Source organism: Pipra filicauda, unplaced genomic scaffold, assembly GCF_003945595.2.
Source record: "Pipra filicauda isolate LSUMZ 115617 unplaced genomic scaffold, ASM394559v2 scaffold605_size231112_pilon, whole genome shotgun sequence".
NCBI lineage: Eukaryota > Metazoa > Chordata > Aves > Passeriformes > Pipridae > Pipra > Pipra filicauda.
The window spans coordinates 94,312-115,226 of NW_024104760.1; the positions used below are offsets into that span (position 1 = coordinate 94,312).

The following is a 20,915-nucleotide window of genomic DNA, read 5'->3' on the forward strand; positions in this document are numbered from 1 at the left end:
TCCGGCAGCCCCCTCCCCTCTTCTCCCCATCCCTCTTCCCAGCCCTCCGTCCCTATCTCCATCCTCCCTCCCCTCCACCCCCATCTCCGCGCAGACATCCCTCCCCGCTTCCAACTCCGCCGTCTCTCGTTCCTCTCTTTCTCCCTCTCTCCTTTCCACCCTTCCCTAACTGCCTCCAGTCTTATCCACCCGACTCATCCCTCCAGCCCTCCAGTTCTTCTCGTCCTGCCCGTTTCCCTCTCCATCCTCCCCTCCATCCCTCCTGGGCTCGTCCCCACCACCAGCCCCCCCCATCCCTCTCCTGCCGCGGCTGGTGGGTGTGGGGACGGCACCACCCGGGACCCCTGTGGACGAGTGACCCAGGCACATTCCCCGCCACCCATCAATCCTGTCCTGCTCTTTGGAGAAGGGACAGGGACCTGGGGTACCCGAGGACCCCAACCTCTCCAGGGTGGGGGTCTCAGCGGGGGTCTCCCCTAGTCCCCACCCGTCTCCCAGCGAGGCGACGCTCCTCCTTCCCTGGGAGAAACGTGCGGGGCACCGGGGAAACCTGGGACCCTCTGGCGGTTTCTTACCCCGCTGTCAGCCCCACACCTCCCTCTCAGGCTGTGGCCGGGTGACGTCACGACGCTGCAAAAAGTGACGTCACGACAGAAGGGAAACGTGACGTCACGGCTCCATCTCCCCGCCGCGCAGTTCCCGGCGGCCGCCGCCAGGTGGCGCCGCTGCGCAGCGGTGGGGCCCACCCGGAGCCATCGCCCTTTGAAGCGCCGGGTCTCGCGAGAGCCGCGAGCGCGGGCGGCGGGCGAACATGGCGGCGGCGGCGGCCGAGGGCGCGGAGCCCCCTCCGGAGCCCCCCCCGGCCCCGGAGCCCCCGGCCCCGCCAGAACCGCCCGCCGCCGACGCCGAGAGCGGGTATGGCCCTCCCTGCGCGCGCCCGAGCGGCCCCCGCAGCCCCCGCACCGTGAGGGCTTTGATGGGGGAAAAGGGGGCGGGGGGGGGGGCTCGCCGCGTTACCATGGGAACGGGGATGGGGGTCCTGCACCACCCCAGAGGGGTCCCCGGGGGGCCCAAGCGACACCGGGAGGGCGGGGGGTAGCTGCACGTACCCCCCCATCCCGCGCCGGGCCCCGGGTCCGGGCTGAGCCCCCCCTCCGCCCCCCATTCCCGGGGGTCCCGGGGGGGCGGCTCCTCTGACACGTCTGTGCCCTGGCAGCGGGGACACCGCCCTGGTCGATGTCACCACGGCCCTGGAGACCGAGTCCGCCAACGGCAAGGAGCCCCTGGTAAGTGCTGTGGGCACGGGGAGTGGTGGGTGGTTCAGCCCTAAGGGAATTTACATCCCCCCAGCTTTGGGTCTGGAAAGGGTTATTTTGGAAGTTAAATCCTCACCCGTGTAACGAGCTGAGTCTATGGAATAGCTCCAGCGCGGGCACGGATCAGGGGGAGGGATTTATTCCGTTTAAAGGTGTGTGAGTCCCTGGCTCTGCTCTGCCCGGGCAGTGTGTGATTCCCTGGCTCTGCTCCTGTTCCAGGACACGGCTGGGGATGGTGCCGAGGCCCTGGATGCCCAGGGGGGCTCGGGGGACGAGGAGAACGCGCGGCAGCTGGGAGAGATCGAGCTGCAGTGTGGGATCTGCACCAAGTGGTTCACGGCGGACACCTTCGGCATCGACACCACGTACGTGAGCCCTGGCAGCAGGAAGGGAGTGTTTTAGAGTGCGAGTTCCCAAGGACCAAGGCCCCGTCCGTATCCTTGGACACTTGGAAACCAGCACGTTGTGTAAATAACTAAGACTTTGCCCGTGATAAAAGCACCCCTACCAGATACCACTGAGCCTGTAAGGTGTTTCTGGGCTCAGGGAGAGAAAGAATAATTGGTTTCTAATCTGGAATAATTAATGTCTTAATCCAGTGTAGTAAAGAATAATTGACTTTATTTCTTTTCTAAGAAAGACACTGAGGGGCTGGTGTGTGCCCAGGGAAGGGAACGGAGCTGGGAAGGGTCTGGAGCACCATGAGCAGCTGGGGGGGCTCAGCCTGGAGAAAATGAGGCTCAGGGGGGACCTTCTGACTCTGCAGCCCCCTGACAGGAGGGGGCTCCCAGGGAACAAGGGACAGGATGACAGGAAACGGCCTCAAGCTGTGCCAGGGGGAGGGTCAGGTTGGACATCAGGAGGAATTTTTCCCTGGTAAGCATGGTCAGGTATTGGAAGGGGCTGCCCAGGAAGGTAGTGGAGTCCCCATGCCTGGAGATGTCCAAGGAAGGACTGGACATGGCACTCAGTGCTCTGGGCTGGGGGACAAGGTGGGGATTGGGCACAGGGTGGACTCGATGATGTCAGAGGTCTTTTCTAATCTCAGTAATTCTGGCATTCCTTTAATCTAATGCAGTAATTACGGTGTACCCAGCCCTGACAAACCTGCTCTTTCCCAGGTCCTGTTTGCCCTTCATGACCAACTACAGCTTCCACTGCAACGTGTGCCACCACAGTGGGAACACCTACTTCCTGAGGAAACAAGCGAGTGAGTCTGGGAGAAGCACGTTGGGGGGTGTTTTGTGCAAGATAATGCTGAAGGTTTGGTTTTGTCTGGGAGGGTTCTGCTGAGACTCTTGGAAAATGACCAGAAAATTCATAGCAACAAATCTGAGGCTTTTTCTAAAAATGTTTTGCTGTTTTAATTGCTGAAGACGGTGTCAATGTGTTCAGTGGGGGCTGATCAGGATGAGCTCGAGGGGGTTTGCTGTTCCTCGGGGTGATGCTGTGGGGTCGGTGATTGCTGTGAACACAGGTGGGTGTCCTGATCTTCCCCACCAAGTGTATTCCTTGGGTGTTTTGTGTTCCAGATCTCAAGGAAATGTGCCTTAGTGCTCTGGCCAACCTCACGTGGCAGTCGAGGACACAGGACGAGCACCCCAAGACGATGTTCTCCAAGGATAAGGTTTGGCTGTGACGGAACCGCCGCGGGTCCGCGCCAGGGGTGGTGTCAGTGAGAGGAGCTCAGAGAAATGTTCTCTGCTTTCACAGGATATTATCCCGTTCATTGATAAATACTGGGAGTGTATGACAACGCGGCAGAGGCCTGGGAAAATGACCTGGCCCAATAACATTGTCAAAACCATGGTAAGAACTGGGGGTAAATCCCTGGAGGAATTACCACGAACATTTTAGTTTTCTGATGCTGGTGTGTGCTGAGGGTTGAGCTTGGAGCTGAAGGGTGAAGATGCTGATGTACCTCCCACATATTAATAGTACACAATGGGATTTAAACACTTGTTAATTAATTTGTTAATCTTACCTCGTGTGACTTGAACTCCTCTGTTTCAGTGCAAAGAAAGAGACGTGTTCCTGGTGAAAGAGCACCCAGACCCGGGCAGTAAAGACCCAGAGGAAGATTACCCCAAATTTGGGCTTCTAGACCAGGTATATGATGAGAGAAGGGAGGAGTGGGGGATCCTTGTGGTGCCTTCTGCTCAGTCAAGGGGCAAAGCTCTGCCACGAGTCCGTGTTGTGCCAGTGGTGGGTGGGAGCTCCAGCACCTGGGAGTGCCCTGCTTGGGCTCAGAGTGGCACCTTTGACCAAGTCTGTTCAGCAGATTGTTTGATCTCTTGCAGGATCTTGCCAATATTGGCCCTGCCTATGACAACCAGAAACAGAGCAACGCTGTGTCCACGAGTGGAAGCTTGAATGGCAAGTTCTTTACTCGAGAGGGTTTTGGGTATTTGGGACTAAGCTGCATTTCCCAGTCCTCTGGGCATCTGTGCAGTTCAGCTGTCGTGTGAGCTGAGTTTATGCTTGTGCTCAGAACAGTCTCACTGTGCCTTTTTATAGAAGGATTAACTTTAGTTCTTGGGAAGGTTCAGCTGTTTCTTTACGGTGACCAGATAAATCAAGATGCTCGCCAGAAAGCCCAGCTTGTCAGTTTGCTCTTAGAATGGTTTTAATTTACCTCCTTGTGTTTCCCTTTCTCTGAGAGTTGAAAGTAGCTGGGGAAAGGATAAATATATACATTATTCCTTGTGCTCACTGCTTCTGCTTTACTGTTACTCCTTGAGGGTGACTCCTGTGCTGTCCCGTCCTGCCGAGGTTGCTCAGGGTGACCTTACTGCAGTGAAGTACCTGCTGATGAGGATATGTATTAATAATCTGCAGTAAACACATCCCAATAGTACAGGCAGGAGGTATTTGGGGCTTTTTAGAGCAGGTTACAGATATCTCAGGTGTGTTGTCTCCATGTCATGCACTGGTTGTTTTTTATTGAATTTCCGGGAGACTGACAAACATGTGGTGCCACTTCTGTTCTTGCAGGTGGAGCCTCTCTGGGAGGTGAATATTTACCTTTCAGCTTCTAAAACTTAAGTATTGCTGTTTGCAAAGCTTTTTTGCTTGATTCTCTTAGAAGCCAAAGTCAATTAAAAATGAAAGCGTGCCCTGATGTGATCGCAGTCAGGCTTTAATACAAACCAGCAATTCCACTCTTTAATCTTTAGCAATTAAAAGCTTTTATTGCCATATTCTGCCCTACTTGACTGTTATAAATGTTTTATTTGTGTATTTTGTTCTTATATTTATTTTTACTTTGTGTCAGTTGACCTGATGTTGTCATTTTAACTCCTAATGTCTAAATAATTCAGTCTGAAACATACAGTGTGATGGTTTGGGCAAGTAAATATTTACCAACTGGAGATCCTGAATGTTTATCTGCACTGGATCAGGTGATGTGCAGCTGGATCAGGTCATGTTTGTGCAGAATATGGTATTCCCTGGGTGATTTGGATCCCTTACACCATAAGGGAATGCTGGTAATGGAAGAGCTGACTGGATTTTTAATTACCACACGAATGCAGTTCGTGAAGGTGTTTATCTACAGTACATGAAATTTCCGTAGTTTTCCTTGTGAATCAACACTGATCTCTTTTGAAATAGTGTGATGATAAAATGCACATATGATTTAATTCATTAAAACGTTGTGCTGATCTCAGTTTGATTAAATTTGACACGCAGCCTTTCCTGTACTACAGTCCTGTGAGTTCAAAATCAGTGCTGTAGTTCAGGCTGGTACACTGTTCAATCCCAGAACTGACTTTGGTGATACTGAAGAGAAACACCTCTTGCTTTTTGTTTTTCCTCCACGTAGGTGTATTTTATTTTATAGATGGAAATTGAACATTAAAGTGCTTCTTGCTGATTGGTGTCAGAGTGTTCCCCCAGCACAGGGTCACTGGGATAGTGGCTGTGCTGTAGGGTGGGTTTCTGCTGCTTCTGCAGAAGTAGATTGGAACTGTGACTGGAATCTCCATGAAAGACTAATAATAATACCTCTGAAGTGGATCCCAGTGCTGCTGCCTGTAGCTCTTCTCATGACAGAAAAGATTCTTAATTCTGACCTCAAAAGGCTGGGTTGAGCTCGTTTTGCTGCTCAGTCTCCCTCAGCTTCCGCTCCAAATTTAGTCCCCTGCGGATTTTGCTGTGCTCGTTGGCACCACGGGCTGGTTCACACTGACTGTGGGCAAAGGCTCCTGAGCCCACGAGCTCATTTTGGTTTGGCTGCTTCTGCCCCTCTGTCCCTGGAGATTCCGGGCGCGCGGGCGCTCCCCGACCCCCAGCTCCTTAACGTGCCCGGTCTGTGTGTGCAGGGGGAATGGCTGCTGGAGGCAGCGGGAAGGGCCGGGGAGCCAAACGCAAGCAGCAGGACGGAGGGACCACGGGAACAGCCAAGAAAACCCGGAGGTGAGAGGAGGGCACGGGTACTGAGGTGTTGGGCACCGGGCAGGGACGTCCGTGCTTGTGATGCCTTAAGCTGCCTCCCACCTGTCTCTGCCTCGGGTGGGTTCATGGGGAGTCACTCCAGAGCCCTGTGACGTTACTGATAACTCACAGGCCATAAATCATTTGCAGTGGGGGAGGGTGTGCTCAGTTTGTAGGTGTGTGCTCGTTTGGCACAGACACCGCTGTGCAGCCCCTGAGCGCAGGGACAGCTCTGCAGGGGGGTGTCCTGGGGTGATCTGTGATGGCACCACAGCCACTGGGAGATGCCAGCCTGGAGTTTCTGTGTTTCAGTGACCCATTGTTCTCAGCTCAGCGCTTGCCCCCCCACGGGTACCCTCTGGAACACCCCTTCAACAAGGATGGGTACCGATACATCCTGGCCGAGCCTGACCCCCACGCGCCCGACCCGGAAAAGCTGGAGCTGGACTGCTGGGCAGGAAAACCGATTCCTGGGGACCTGTACAGAGCCTGCCTGTATGAACGAGTCCTCCTGGCACTGCATGACCGAGGTACAGAGCTCGTTAATCTGGGCAGGTTGTGTTTCCTTACAGGGACGTCCCGGTGACCTCTCGTTACCGGTCAGTGACGTTTCAGGTGTAATTGCTCTCAGAGGTGCAGATGGCAGATCCACCTCTGCACGTTCGTTTGCCTTCTGCCATCTCCACACTTTGCAAATCCCAAATAACTGCTCGTGTCACCCCCTGCAGCTCCCCAGCTGAAGATCTCTGACGACAGGCTGACTGTTGTTGGCGAGAAGGGCTATTCCATGGTGCGAGCCTCCCATGGCGTGCGGAAAGGAGCCTGGTACTTCGAGATCTCCATGGATGAGATGCCTCCAGACACAGCTGCCAGACTAGGCTGGTCACAGCCCTTGGGTAAATAATGGTACCAAATACTTCTTAGGAGATGCTCCTGCTACACTCCACGTGTTCACAACAAAGTGTTTGTTTCCGCAGGGAACCTCCAGGCCCCTCTGGGATATGACAAGTTCAGTTACTCCTGGCGCAGCAAAAAGGGAACCAAGTTTCACCAGTCGATAGGGAAACACTACTCATCTGGCTACGGACAGGGAGACGTCCTGGGATTTTACATCAGCCTTCCAGAGGACACTGAGACGGCCAAGTCCCTGCCTGACACCTACAAAGACAAGGTGAGGGGCGAGTTCACTGTTGGATTGAGCAGGTGGATAAGTGGCAAACAGGTTGCTCTGACCTCACTCCTGCCCCTTTCCGTGGATCCTTCCCATCCTGCCTCTGGGTACCTCCGTGGTTCATAGGGGAGAGGTCCAAAATACTCCTGGATGGGATTGCCCACGTCTCCTTTCATCTTCCCCTCCTGGCTCTCAAATACTTGAGCTGTGGGAATCACTCCTCACAGGTACTCTGACACCAGGCACACCTGTCCCCAAGCAGGGCAGGTGATGGGCAACAGGTTTTTGGACTTGCTTCTGACATTGTTTGCTGCTATTTCAGGCTTTGATCAAATTCAAAAGCTACTTGTACTTTGAAGAGAAGGATTTTGTGGACAAGGCAGAGAAGAGCCTAAAGCAGGCACCTGGAAGCCAGGTGAGTTCTTGGGTGTCACTTCAGCACATCTGGTAAAGGGGAACGGGGGGTAATCCTGGGAGAGTTGCTGTGTTATGACAGCCACCATCAGTGGGAAAACCCTTCATTTTTCAGATCATATTCTTCAAGAACGGTGTCAGCCAAGGAGTTGCCTTTAAGGACATCTTTGAAGGGGTTTATTTTCCTGCCATTTCTTTGTACAAAGGCTGCACGGTAAGTGAGGTGTCTTTGAAGGAGAATGCCTGAATCCCTCAGTTTCAGTAATGCACAGAGTGGGAGTGCTCTGGGAGCCTGCCAAGTGAGGAGGGAAGATGGGAATTATTTTAGTGAAGCGACTCTGGAACAAAACTGCTGAAGGAACACCCTCCTTCCATGCCAGGGGTGCTTGTTCCTCTGGGCTTGCACAGGCTGGGGGTAGGCTCAGAAGCAGGAGGGGGATGAGGACTGAGGACTAAAGAAATTTTCCTGTTTTTTTTAGATCTAATGAAAATGTGTCTTCCCCAGGTTTCTATAAACTTTGGGCCGTATTTCAAGTATCCACCCAGAGACATCACTTACCGCCCTGTAAGTAAACCTGAAGCTTTTTTACCCCCATCTGAGAGACTCAGTGTTTAAAACAAAAGGTATTTTGGTGTGATTCGTACCACACCACAGCACATTAAAAAATATTTAAGGACAGCTAGCCCAATAAATAATTTAATTAAATTTTTGTTAAATGGTGGATGCTGTCTTGTTCCTCTTGACAGATTGTAAGGCCCTGCTGTTGCCTGTGTTGGCCTCTTTTATCAGTAAGAGGGTGGAATTGTTTAAGGACACACTTGGAATTTTTTTTACCCCACCGATGTTTCCAGGAGGGGAACAGCCCTGGAATGCTGCTGCCACTCCTTCCCAGGCCTGTACTCCGTGGCTGGAGCTGACTGTGCTTCCCCCTGCAGATGAGTGACATGGGCTGGGGCGCCGTGGTGGAGCACACGCTGGCTGATGTCCTGTACCACGTGGAGACAGAGGTGGATGGGAGGAGGAGCCCCCCCTGGGAGCCATAACCCCCCCCCCACCGAGGATTTATCGCAGAGGAACGTCCGTCCCTCAGTGAGCAGCCACGACCCACCGGGCTGAGGTGTTGTGGATGTGTTACCTGCTGCAGGTTCACACCCCTCCCCCTGCCAGAGTGCGAGTGGGGCAGGTCTGGGGTGTTTTGTGCTATTTTGGGGCATCTCTTGGAGCCTCCAGTACCGTTACAGTGTCACTCCCGGGAGAAGGGGGTGCTGAGGTACCTCCTCCTGGGCTGTGACTGTGGGGTGTTCCTGAGAACAGGGTGTAGCTGGACCTGCCAGGTGTAGGTACAGTGACACCTGTGCTCAGGTGTGTTTGGCTGATTGGGACCAACAGCTCCCAGCCAGGAGGGCTCTGTTGGAACGAGACAGCTGCATGTAAGACTGAAATTTGGGCTTCCGTCCAAACTGTATTTTTTCTTTTCCCCACAAACTGGAAACCAGTTTAAAAATAAAGGCTTTAACTCTCTTTTTATTCTGTTTTTGTCTTGTAAATTGTTACAAGTGAGATTTAAACTCAAAGTAGCTACATTTGGAGATCTCTCAAGCTGAAGATCTGCTCACAGGAACTACACTGGGCCTGCTGCCAATGATCATCATTATAGAGCTTTTGGATGAATAAATAATTTGACACTGTGTCTGTGTCTGTACAGGAAAAATAAATTAGAGCTGCTTTGGGGGGGGAGAGGGAATAAAATTGTTAGTTAAGTGCTGTGTTTGAGTTTTAGGGGAGTAAAAGGTGAGGTTCAGTCAGGCCCGTGTTTGCCTCACTGAGGATGTATCTTCCCAGTCAGATGTCTGGGGCCTCCCAAATAACTAGTGAGCCCAGGCCTGGGACACCACTAATTAAAGCTTTATTTATTCAGTGACAGTAATTAGGGAGGGTAGAGGTTCCTGGCTGGGCCAGCACATGCTCAGTGAGGCAAACGTAGGACTTAAAATTTTTGGTCCTGCACTTCCACAATGAGTTCCAATAAATAAATCTTTATATTTATTGATTGAAGCCACATATTAATTAGTGGTGTCTGCTGCTAAAGGCCTTGGCTGATCAAAGTGACTCCCCGTTTGCCCCTGAACAAAGCCCTGCCCCGGGTGGTGGGCGGGTCGTGGTCAGCAGGTCACAGGCCGGGCCAGGCGCTGCCGGAGGTGTTTGGCGAAGTCCACCTGTGTCTGGGACAGGACCTGGTTGATGATGGTCTTGGGCAGCCAGCCCTGCAGAGGAGCAGACACAGCCTGTGAGCAGGACCTGCCTCCCCCACAGCCCCCGTTCTCCACCCTGCGCCCTTCCCAGTACCTTGAGGTCGATGCTGAGCAGCCAGGTCAGCCTGGTCCGGGAGGGGCTGCCGGGCAGCGGGCGCAGGACCATGCAGGTGGGACCATTCTCAGCCCTGGCAGGGGGGAGGGACCGGGTCAGACCCAAAACCCAGACTTCGAGCCTCAAAAATACACTTTGTGATTGGGGGTTTCCTCAGCAGCTCCTGCTGCCCAGACAAACCAATGACTGAGCCCCTGCTAAAACCCTCCTGCCCCGTGGGAATCTCCCTCGTTGCACACCCCGTAAGGGGACTGAACAGGGGGTTACCTGACGAACCCCTCCTGCTCCGGCATCGCTCCGTACGTCGTGGACATGCCGGCCAGGACACAGGTGGAGCCGCGTCTCTTGGAGCACCGGACGCTCACGAAGTCCCGGGGCCCAACAATGTTCCCGGGGGTCGGGGCTGCCTTCTCGTGGGTGATCACCGTGTCCTTCCCAATCTTCTCCAGGATCTGCAGTTTGGAACTGAAACCTCAGTTTGAAGTGTTTAAGTGCCAGCGTAGCTAAAAAGCTGCCTTTGGTTACCGGGTGCTCAAACACAGGGTCTGACAAAAACTTGGTGTTTACAGGGAGAAAAATTGCAAATATATGCTCCACCCCAGGTGCAGAACATGAGTTTTCAGTTCCTGAAAGGTGTTTCTCTTACTGCTTCTCTGATTCCAGAGGAGCTGTGGCATAGCCAAACTCTTCCTTGTGCCTCGGGGCTGCTTCTCCTCCGGATCAGCCCAGAGTTACAGCAGAACTGGCTGCTCCTTGCAGGAAAGTGCATTTCCTGCAGAATTAGTCACAGAGAAGCTGCTCCAGACTCACCTTTGCTGCAGCAACAATACAGTTACTGCATAAAAACCCTCCACATCTGCAGCAGGCAAAGGACAAGATACAGTCGCAAAGAATGGCAGAGAATTCCCTGTGCTCCTGCTGTGATGAGCCCTTCCAACGCCACGTGGAGCAGGACCCGTGTGAACCCCGGCTGTGACACACGTTTCCTACCTTGACTTCTTTGACGTTGGGGTTCCAGTCTCCCATCTGCTCCATGTTGTCCACCAGCTCTCCGTACACTGAGTCCAGGGGCTGGTCCACCACCACCTCCAGCCGGAACACCTTCCCCACGTCCGGCAGCACCTTGCTCAGCACTTTGTCTCCGTTTCCCTGGAGGGGGGACAGCAGGATTAACACCACAGCTGTTGGCAGGAGGAGTGTCAGTGCCACACGGCAGAGCACCCACCGCCACCGTCTCCGTCTTCCAGCCGTCCTGGTCCTCCAGGATTCTGAGGGATTTCTGCAGGGCTTCCTCTCCTTGTTTGATGTAAGACATTTCCATCTCACTGAAGGGCTTCTCCTCCAGCCTCGAGCCTGCCGGGACCAGACAAAGGCAGGAGTGAGTGCAAGAACGTGCCAGATAAGCTTTATCTACATCAAATACTCTTTCCATGCCCAGGGACCGGGGAATTAAACCCAATTCCCACTCTGCTGCTGGTTCAGCAGAAGCACAGCCCGCCCACAAGCAGGTTTTCCCCCAGCCAGTCCCTGGATCCCCAATCCCTGACAGCCTCCCCCCAGCAGGAAGGGACAGACCCCCCTGAGGTGTCACTTACTGAGCAAGGAGCTCCTCCTGCGCACCTGGTGGATCCAGGAGCTGGGTCCTGGGCTGCGGCAGGCGAGCCTGCTCAGCTCCTGGCTGATGGCCACAGCAGCTTGTCTCCTCAGACCTGAGGGGGAGAGTGCATCAGGGGCCTTTCCAGGGCTTTTTCCCCCAGTTTGATCATACAACATGGAAAAGCCTCTGCTTGTCACCTTTACTGAGTCCCTACAGGCACAGGGAGCAGCCATCACGCTGCCCTGGGACAGCCTGTCCTAAGCAATCCCAGGCTTGGCTCCAGGTCCAAGCCATGCAGCAGTAAAAATACTGAGGAACATCGGGTGGCCCAGGAAAGAGCATAGAAATGGAGCACAAGGATAGAAAATCCTCACTGCCAGTGGGAGTGTGACCCAGAGCTGGCCACAGGGGCACAGGCACCAGAGATGGTAAAAAGGGCGGCAGGGACAGTAAATCACAAAACCCAGAAAGCAACACGGCATAGGGTGGGGTAAGGAGAGCACCCCTGAGCTCATCCTCCTGCCCGAGAAGGAGTTTAGAAAGCAAAGGGGGGGGGTGGTGTCCTTTCTGCACCCGCGACTCAGCGGGAACTTCTCCCACGAACTCCAGTGTGACAGCGGGGACAGGACCCCGCTGCCCCTCCTGCCCCAGGCAGCCCCTCACCGGTCATGTTGCGCAGGTGCCGGTAGGAGATGGCGGCACAGAGCTTGGACGTGGCTGGGAGCATCTCCTGGGCTGTGGTGGTGGCTGTGCTCGGTGGCTGTGGTGGTGGCTGTGGTGGTGGCTGTGCTCGGTGGCTGTGGTGGTGGCTGTGGTGGTGGCTGTGGTGGTGGCTGTGCTCGGTGGCTGTGGTGGTGGCTGTGGTGGTGGCTGTGGTGGTGGCTGTGGTGGTGGCTGTGCTCAGTGTCTGTGCTCGGTGTCTGCGGCGAGCGCGGCTCTGTCCCAGCCCCGCCGCCACGGCCTTAAGTACGTGGGCTGAAGGATTCTGCCCCGTCAGCCACCAGATAAGAGCCGTCACTCACGGCAGGGCCCCGCGGGCCAAGGCCACGCCGGGCTCCTCACGCAGCTGAGGGGTCAGCGCCGTGCTGGGACACGGAGCCGGCACAGGGGGGCACGGCCAGCCCCGTCCACGGCACAGCCACGGGGGCACGGCACCCCTGAGGGACAGCAGAGAGGCAGAGCCCCCCTGCCCAGCTCCTGCCGTGCCAGGGACAGACCCTGCGGCACACGGGCCATCAGCTGTGGGTAAGGACAGGTGATAATCAATTCTGACAGGTGTCGGTGGGCAAACACAGAACCACAGAATCAGTAAGGTTGGAAAAGACCTACAAGGCCATCGAGGATGATTATCATGGATGGATAACAATGGATAATAACAGCAATGGACAACACCGTCTCGGGACAGAGCCATCCTGGAATAACCCAGCCAGGCTCAGCCCAACCTCAGCAAACGCTGCACACAAGAACCAGGACAGCCCATACAGAGCTGAATATTAAACATGTCGAGCTGTTGAGCCTGGGCTGGGAGAAAGGGGCAGCCTCGTGCAGCCCCCCTACCTCCGAGCCTGGTTATCTGTCCCAGGGCTGGGAGTGGTGGGCAACGGCAGAGCAGCGATAACGCTCAAGGCTGAAATGACATTTCTGGGATGAGTTATGGCCCGGAGACCAGCGCTCCCAGGAACCCGTGAATCACAGCTGCTTCCTTTGACGTCAACCCCTGCACCCTCCTGCGGGGAGCCTGACCTTCCTCCCCGCTGTTGCAACAACTTGGCCCAGGGGGAGGTCACCCCAATGCTGCACCAGCCCCGGGGAGCCCCTCACCTCCCCCTGCTTGTCCCCAGCCCCCCCGAGGTGATTCGGGTCCCACCTGCCATCCAGAATGTTCCTGCTGCTCCTCAGGATGCTCCTCTCCATCGCCAGGGCTGCCATCCTCTGTCATGTGCAGAAAGCACCCCACGTTCACGTCAGCGATGCGCGACCGGACGAAGGTGCTGGAGGGACCAGGAGGAAGCCGGAGGCTGCGCCGTCCCCTTCCCAAATGTTTGCTGGGAAATCCTCGCTGCAGCCACGGTCCCACAGGTGTGACTCCCAGGTTGTGCCACAGCTCTCCCTGCTCCGGGCTTCACCCACCTGCTCCCACCTGCCTGCACATGGAGTGAGGGAAATTCCAGAGGGTTTGAAATCCCTGAGCTGCTCCCGGGAGCTCCTTGCCCAGAGCTCCGGCCAAACGCACACGGAGCACCCACGGGTCTGGGTGCTAAGGGAGACCAGAGACCCCCCCATACTGTGCATTACCCACAGCCCCCCTGCCCTGACAGTGAGGGGGACCAGAGACCCCCCAGCTGTGAACCACCCAGGACTGTTGTTATCCCAGACGGAGCAGTGGCTCCCGGCACGAGGCCTTGGCACAAGGACATGCAGTTGTTTGTGAGAAGAACCAAAACAGCCCGGGCAGAGCCACCCCTCTGGCTCTGGGCTGGGGGGGCTGGAGGGGCACGAGCTCCTCTGTGCCCCTGGGGAAGGGACATGAGGACAAGTCATTGTGCCACAGCACACGAGGGAAATGCTCCAGGTGACCCATCCCCAGGGCGCCACAAGGGGACTCCAAAAAGGATTCCAGAACCCTCAGGGGGCTCTGGTGATCTGGGACACACCCAGGACCCTCACCAGCTCCTGATGTGGCCTCAGCACCTCCTCTGGATGTCCCTTGAGGTCCCCCCCGCTGATGCATGCACCGAGCCTGCGAGGGAAAGGAACAGCAGCAGGGGGGTACTGAGGGTGGCCAGGAGGAGCAGTAGCAATGCCACAGGCACCAGGGATGAGATTGGGGTCCCAGCACCTACCTCGGGCTCCAGGAAGGTGCCTCTCCATCAGAACACAGTTGGCCTGGCCAGCTGAGCCCGCTGAGCTCCAGCAGCAGGGCAGGACAAGGCTCTGGCCACAGCTCGGACCTGCCTGGACCCAGCTGGCCCCTCGGCTGAGCCCTGCTCTTCTGGGGACGGGGCTGGGGGCACGGGCAGCACGTGGCCATGTCCCGTGTGCCAGCAAGGGGATGCCCGGGAAACCAGCACAGCCCCGCCCCGGGATGGGCACCCAGCACCCCCACCCACATCCCACAGGGCAAGGAGGGGGGAGAACATGCTGGGGGAGGTAAAACACCCGAGAAAGCCCCCACAGCCCCCCCGGAAAGGCCCCCAAGTCCACCCACAAAGTCACCATGCAGCTCCGTTTGCAGCTTTTCGCTTAAAAAATGTACAACAGGGCTCGAGGTACAAATATTCACAACTGTACAAAATATACAAAACCGGATCAACGCCGACCAAAGGTGCTGGAGATTCACCAGGGCCCGAAGGGATGGGGGGCCCAGGAACCCCGAGGCTGCCCGGAGCTGCCTCGTGAGGATGGGGGGAGCCCCTCACCCCCTCCTTGCCCAGCCACCTTCGAGAAAATTCCCCTCTCCCAGCCCGCTTCCCACCGCAGTGGCCGGAGCAGGGGAGGCCGTGCTTCTCTGGGGGGAGGCTCTGTCGGGGTGACCCCGTCCCTCCTGCTGCAGCACGGCCGGGGGGGCCGGGGTGTCCCCTCACTCCAAGGCTGCCCGTGTTGCTATTTGGAGAGCACAGATAAACCACAGCCCCCCCCCGATGCCCGCAGAGGTCACGCTCTGACCCGGTGATAAGATAATGGGCTCAAAAGCAGCAGAAACAGGTCTGTGCCCTGGCCCCCTCCCCTGGCAGTGGGGAGGGGAGCTGGTGGGAGGCGGTCCTGCAGTGGAAGCCCCCAGGAACAGGCTGGAGGGATGGGGAGCTGGCAGGGTTGGGGTCAAGGCAGCTTCCACCCCTCTGCCCCCATCGCCCCCTGCCCACCCACATCAGCCCGTGCCAGCATCCCCCTCCCCTCCGTGAGCATCCCCGGAGCCCCCGGCCCCAGAGCTGCTCCGGGATAACCCTGAGAGGGCACACGGGGGCTGGGGGCCCCCCGAGGGGTCAAGACGGTGCCGGTGCCGGGGTTTGGCAGGAGGATTTGGCCGCAGGAGGGTGCGAGTTCACAGCAGCCGAGCTGGGGGGGTGGACAGAGGTGCCAATGGTGTAGTCAGCTGGCTGCAAGGAACAGTCAGACAGATGGTGGGCAGTGAGCCAGGGTGGTCTCGGGGAGACCCCAGGGCACCCCAGCCCCCCAAAACACGCCCCTGTCCCTTACGTGTCGCCGGAAGAGCCGCTGCAAGAGGCTGCGCTTGGGGGGCTCGGGCAGCCGCTGCCAGTCCAGGTCGGGGGAGCGGGTCCCGCTGGGCCCAAACACGTTGAGGTCCTTGAAACACTCGGTCTCGATCATCTGGGGGGGTCAGGTCACCGCAGGGTTGGGCGCCGGCAGCACCACAGCTGGGTGGGACCCCTCTGGTGCACCACGCCCCCAGTACCTCGTTCTGCCAGGGGATGGAGACGCTGCCCGTGGCGAATTTGGCGTAGAAATCACTGTCGGTTTGGTCCAAGTTGACGCCCTTCACCGTGGAGAACTGCTCGATGTCCAGCACGTCCTTGCAATAAACCGCCCGCGGCTGCAGGGCCCGGGGGGCTGTCAGGGGGGCAGTGGGGGGAGTGAGGCTGTCCCCCCCACACCGTGGGTGCCCACCCCTGCCCGGCCCTTACGTCCGGCACGAAGGGGGGGGTCATGATTCCGGCCTCCAGCCGCTTGAAGTTGATGGTCCTGAAGAAGGGATGTCGCTTCACCTCGGCCGCCCCGCCGGCCCCGCAGCCCAGCCGCACCCCGGGGTCCTTGGCCAGGAGCTGCGGAGGGGAACGAGGGTGTCACAGCAGGGATGGGTCCGGTCCGGCCCCCGCAGGGACTCCTGGGTCCCCAGCTCACCAACTTGCAGATGGCCTGAGCGTCCTCGCTGAACTTGTCCGAGTAGAGCTCCTGCTCCTCCTGCACCCGCTTCTCCACCTCCTCCCGCTTCACCCGCTCCTTGCGGGCGCGGAAGGGCGACTGCCCCTCGATCATCTCGTACACCAGGCAGCCCAGGCCCCACCAGTCGGGGCTGAAGGTGTAGCGCTCATTGCTGATCACCTCCGGGGCTGTGGGGCACAGCCCCCAGCTGTCAGCACCCGGGCACGGTGCCACACAAGGACCCTGGTCCAGCCCACCAGTGCAGCCCCCACGCTCACCCATGTAGCCGACGGTGCCCACGCGGCCCCGGATGGTCTCACCCTCGGGGATCTTGACAGCCAGCCCCAGGTCAGAGATCCTGATGTGGCCTGGGGCAGGGAGGGGGCTGAGGGCATTATCCCAGGGAAAGGTCACCTCACATCCCAGCACATCCCCCCAGGGCACAGCCAGGCACCCCCTGGATCACATAGAGACCCATCCTCGTGCCACGAGCACGGGCAGGGCCACACCGAGCAGCTCCCTCCTCACCATCGTCATCCAGCAGGATATTCTCCGGCTTCAGGTCCCTGTGGGGACAGAGGGGTGGCTCAGCCCCGTGCAGAGGGGTGGCTCAGCACCCGCTGCCCCATGCCCAGCTCACCTGTAGACGATGCCCTCCTGGTGCAGGTGCTGGAGCCCACAGCAGATCTCTGCTGCGTAGAAGGCCACGCGCTTGTCCTCAAAGCCGGGGTTCCCCATGTTGTAGATGTGGAACTTGAGGTCTCCCCCGTTCATGATGGTCAGCACCAGGCACAGAGCGTCCTTCGTCTCGTAGGCATAGGCCAGGCTCACCTGTGTGCCCACCTTGGCCGTCAGCACCAGCCCCGGCCCCCCCAGCCCCCCAGGAGGCTCCCACACGCACCACGAACCGGCTGTTGACCTTCTCCAGGATCTGCTTCTCGTTCAGGGCCATCGCCTCCCCTTTCCGCTTCTTGATCCGTTTCTTCTCCAGTTTCTTGCAGGCGTACATCTTGCCCGTGGCCCGCACCTGGCAGGCGCACACCTGGGGGGCCGGGGCCAGTGGTGGGGTGAGCCCCCGGCCCGTCCACCCCCCCAGCCCTCCCTCCTCCGTGGCCGTACCTCTCCAAACCCGCCCTTGCCCAGGATCCGGTACTGCCGGAAGGTGTCCTTGGTGACAGCCTGCCTGGAACGCACAGCCCCAGCCAGACACGTCAGCCCCGCGCCCTCCGGGGCCCCCAACACCCCTCAGAGCCCTCACCTCTCCAGGTACTTCCACTGCAGGAACCGGTCGAAGTACATGCTGGCCCGGTAGTCGGCGAAGGGGTCCCCGCTCAGGAACTGGTGCAGGGGGCTGTGGGGAGAGGGGGCTGTTGGTGCCACCGCAGCCCCCCCGTCCCCCAGCCCTGGGCAGGGTGCTCACCGCAGGCAGCTGCTGAACAGGTCCTTGCAGGGGCTCTTCTGCAGGTCCTGCAGGTACTCACTGGCGTGGGGGTGGCCCACCTCGGGCAGGGAGTCCGGGGACTGCCAAGGGGAGCAGAGGGATCACACCCACGTCCTGGGTATATCACTCCTGCACCCCACCTGTGATCCCATCTCATCCTGGTCACTTCCTGGAGGGGGAAAAGCCCCCCCCGGACTCACCTCCTGCCTGAGGAACCGCTGGATGATCTCTTCACCCATCTCCTTCCGCTTCTCATCTGGGGAGAGTTCGTACTCCTCCTGGGATGCCCGAGGAGAAGAGGGTGCTGCAGACGGGGCACCAGGCACAGCTCTGCCCTGTGACCCCACCGAGCCTCCCCACCTCCCAGAATGAGGCAGGTCTGCCCCGGCCACGGGGTGAGGGATTCCCCCCTGCTCCTGCCCTATGGGCACCACCCACAGCAGGCACACCTGGGACCCCCCACAGCCCTGGGGTCACACTGGACCCGCCACAGGGCTCAGCCCAACCCCAACAGCCCCGTCCCGGGAAAACACCTCAGTGCATCCCGAGCATCCCGAGGGTCCCTCACCACGGCGTCCAGGAAGCGGATGCAGCGCAGGAGCTCCGGCCGCGTCTCACAGAACTGCCGGAAGAGCAGGCGGCCGATGGGCTGCCGCTGGCACAGGCTGCCGTAGTCCTGCTCTGCAGGGGAAGGCAGGAGCTGCCACGGGAGCTGCCCGGCACACGCTGCAGCCCCGGCTGTGCCAGGACCTGCGAGCTGGTTCTGCCGGCTCCCGGTGCCCTCCTGGCTCACCCAGGCCCTTCCGCAGCTCATCGCACTGGCTGATGTGCGGGAACCGCAGGATCTCCCTCCACTTCTTGCTCCGGCCTTTCCTCTTGCTGCCGCCTCCTGCAGCCGGGAACAAGGGCCAAGGTCATGCTGGCAGGATGGGCATCACTGCTCCGGGCCACCAGTGATAAGGGAAATGGGGTGGCAGAGCCCCTGCCCAGTCCTGCAGAGTCACCTGGTTTGGGGATTCCCTGATCCCACCGCTCCTGGTCCCCAAAACCCATTGCTCACACACCACACGCTGCCAGCACTGCTCTGGGCTTTGGGCACTGCTAAAGCCACGTGGGAAACAGACCCCCAGCCCCAGAGTGGGCTCTGACCCTTTAGGGACCCTGATTCTGAACAGCCAAGGGGATCTCCACCCAATCCTGACTCCCAGGGCAGGGAGGGGATCCCCCTCGGCATCATCTGGCACCAGGGGAGGCTGAGCCTGGCATGTGCAGGATTCCTCCTGCACAGTATCGCTCCCTCCTGTAAACATCTGGCTTCCTTATTCCCCCATCCTCAGCGATGGGAACTGCAGGGACACAGAGGGGGCAGAGGGGTGGCCCCCCACCAGCCACCACTCCCTCCTGGGCGGACACTTGGTGCGTGAAGTCATCCCTGCAGGGACCTGACATCAGCACGGCCGAGCTGGTGCCCGGCCAGCACCACCCACCGCCAGCCCCGGTGACGCCGAGGCGAGCCCGCGGTGCTGGGCTCCAGCGGGGCCGGCGCTCCGGCCGGGCAGAGCTTCCTGCCGTCATCGCCGGCTTCCTCCAGCAGGAATCGCCCCGCGCCAGCCAGCGGAGCGGCCTCGGGAGCGAGAGGGCCCTGGGCCCCCTGCTCACCCTGACACGGGGGCACAGGGGCCTGAGGAAGAGGAGCAGCCGCTCCCCTTAGCCTGCGGTGTCCAGGCTGGAGCCCTCCGGGCTCCTGGCAAAGGGATGATGCCCAGGCAAGGACCTTCTACCTGCCCCAGGAGCCATCCTGGCATGGCGGGCCAGGTCGACCCGACCTCGCAGGGATGCTCGGCTGGATGCTCCTGGGATGGACCTCACCGGGCCCCCTGTGCCTTCCAGCACCTTCCATGACGGCCTGTCACTCCAAGCATGGGGATCCCCAGCCATGGCTGTGGGGTCTCAGCTTTTCACTGAGAAGGCTCCAATCCTCCCTACTGCTCCAATCTCCACCCAGCCGGGACCCAGCTCTTGTCCCAGCCCTGGTCTCACTCCACGTCCCCGCTTCCATCACCTCTCACACCGTCAGGCACCTACATTAACCCATTTGGTGCCCACGGTGGCAGAGCCACCCTCGCTCCAAATTCTTCTTCTCCAGCACCAGCTCTGTTGAGGCTCTGGTTCATGCAGGAGCCATCAAGCATCCCATGGGACAGGAGCAGCCCCGAGCAGGAGCATTGCTGGGATCGCCCACGGCTGCTTCAAGCTGCCGACACCAAACCTCTCCCTCCCTGGTGAGAACAGTGGCACCACTCCGGCCCCGGCACATGGGCTGTCCCCGTGGCACCCCCGGCACTGCCGGGAGCGACAGGATGGGGGTAAGGAGACCTTTGGGATACAGGGATGTGCAGGACCAAGCCCTGATCACGCCTGGCCCCCAATTCTCCCGCAGGGCAGCGCCGGCAGCTCCAGGGCCGTTCGCTTTTTGGTCAGGAAGGTTCAATGACGAGGGCGCCGGCTTCCCAAAGGAAACCAAAAGCAAACAAAGGCTCCCTGGGAGCCCGTGCCAAGTCCCGCTCCGGAGGGGCGCGACGCCCGCAGCTCCTCGCCCCGGCGGCCACAGGGCTCGCACCAGGAGGGCACCGCCGGCACCTCCCGGCGAGGCCGAGTTCGTCCTGGCAGTGCCCGTTTGGCTCCGGCCTGCACCGAACCGTCCCGGCACCGGCAAAGTTCGGCTGGAGCGAGCCCCGTCCGTGCCAGGCTCGTCCCACCGGCACGGACACACGGACAGAGCGGCTCCCGGCCACCCCTGCACACGCACCCCTCGGGGAACGGCACTAAATCGCTTTTTACGCTCCCTGCTCCCGTCCCCGGGTCTGCGGGCGGGTGTGACGGACGGACAGACACGTCCCAGCGCACCGGGCACAGCTCCGGGGCAGCCGGTCCCTCCGGGGGCTCGGCGATGCCACCCGGGACGAGCCCACCCGGCACCCGCCGTCCCGACCGAGGGGTCCCGGGGTGCCCGCGGAGGGGTTCGGGGGGGTGCCCCGGGCTGGGGGTGCCTGTTGGGAGGGGGTCGCGGGGAGGACACCGGGGTGCAGCCTGGGAACGGGGAGCGGGACGGGGAGCAGGGACCAGGTGCCGGTACCTTCCCGTGCCTTGAGCAGGACGGTGTTGGCCACGATGTTCTCCAGCTCCATGGCGCGGGGGTCCCCGCACACCATGCCCGGCGCGGTCCGGGCGCCTCCCGCCGCCACCGGCCGCCTCCGGGGCTGCGTCACCGCCGTGACGTCACGGGCCGCCCC

The 20,915-nt window shown here is 59.3% G+C and overlaps 3 protein-coding genes across 6 annotated transcripts; 1 reads left to right on the forward strand and 2 right to left on the reverse strand.

The window, feature by feature from the left end:
• The first annotated feature begins 850 nt into the window (after positions 1 to 850).
• Positions 851 to 9,024, forward strand: ASH2L (ASH2 like, histone lysine methyltransferase complex subunit). 2 transcript variants are annotated; one of them, XM_027744836.2, is made up of 17 exons: positions 851 to 915; positions 1,217 to 1,286; positions 1,536 to 1,681; positions 2,438 to 2,526; positions 2,849 to 2,943; positions 3,030 to 3,125; positions 3,330 to 3,425; positions 3,617 to 3,692; positions 4,311 to 4,328; positions 5,639 to 5,732; positions 6,063 to 6,280; positions 6,479 to 6,646; positions 6,728 to 6,921; positions 7,244 to 7,336; positions 7,451 to 7,549; positions 7,841 to 7,900; positions 8,272 to 9,024. In XM_027744836.2, the coding sequence occupies exons 4-17, from the start codon at positions 2,454 to 2,456 to the stop codon at positions 8,377 to 8,379; spliced, it is 1,488 nt and encodes a 495-aa protein (XP_027600637.1). In that variant the 5' UTR covers positions 851 to 915; positions 1,217 to 1,286; positions 1,536 to 1,681; positions 2,438 to 2,453; the 3' UTR covers positions 8,380 to 9,024. The 2 variants fall into 2 exon arrangements, with proteins under 2 accessions (XP_027600637.1, XP_027600638.1); XM_027744837.2 differs by lacking the exon at positions 4,311 to 4,328.
• On the reverse strand, positions 8,833 to 12,083 carry STAR (steroidogenic acute regulatory protein). Its single transcript, XM_039388063.1, has 7 exons — positions 11,964 to 12,083; positions 11,299 to 11,412; positions 10,929 to 11,056; positions 10,694 to 10,852; positions 9,971 to 10,155; positions 9,683 to 9,776; positions 8,833 to 9,600 (listed from the first exon to the last, which is right to left on the reverse strand). Exons 1-7 carry the CDS (start codon positions 12,025 to 12,027, stop codon positions 9,499 to 9,501), a joined length of 846 nt encoding a protein of 281 aa, XP_039243997.1. The 5' UTR covers positions 12,028 to 12,083; the 3' UTR covers positions 8,833 to 9,498.
• A 71-nt stretch (positions 12,084 to 12,154) lies between these two features.
• On the reverse strand, positions 12,155 to 20,838 carry LOC114000489 (G protein-coupled receptor kinase 5-like). Of its 3 annotated transcripts, XM_039388060.1 has the most exons (19): positions 20,759 to 20,838; positions 18,416 to 18,511; positions 18,191 to 18,303; positions 17,823 to 17,900; positions 17,602 to 17,702; positions 17,440 to 17,532; positions 17,301 to 17,364; positions 17,083 to 17,223; positions 16,822 to 17,012; positions 16,710 to 16,747; positions 16,460 to 16,549; positions 16,161 to 16,369; positions 15,944 to 16,081; positions 15,715 to 15,852; positions 15,498 to 15,629; positions 14,144 to 15,397; positions 13,968 to 14,040; positions 13,168 to 13,444; positions 12,165 to 12,539 (listed from the first exon to the last, which is right to left on the reverse strand). In XM_039388060.1, the coding sequence occupies exons 1-16, from the start codon at positions 20,832 to 20,834 to the stop codon at positions 15,284 to 15,286; spliced, it is 1,812 nt and encodes a 603-aa protein (XP_039243994.1). In that variant the 5' UTR covers positions 20,835 to 20,838; the 3' UTR covers positions 12,165 to 12,539; positions 13,168 to 13,444; positions 13,968 to 14,040; positions 14,144 to 15,283. The 3 variants fall into 3 exon arrangements, with proteins under 3 accessions (XP_039243995.1, XP_039243994.1, XP_027600639.1); XM_039388061.1 differs by having other exon boundaries at positions 12,155 to 12,194; positions 13,968 to 15,397; XM_027744838.2 differs by having other exon boundaries at positions 13,968 to 15,397.
• Positions 20,839 to 20,915: the final 77 nt, after the last annotated feature.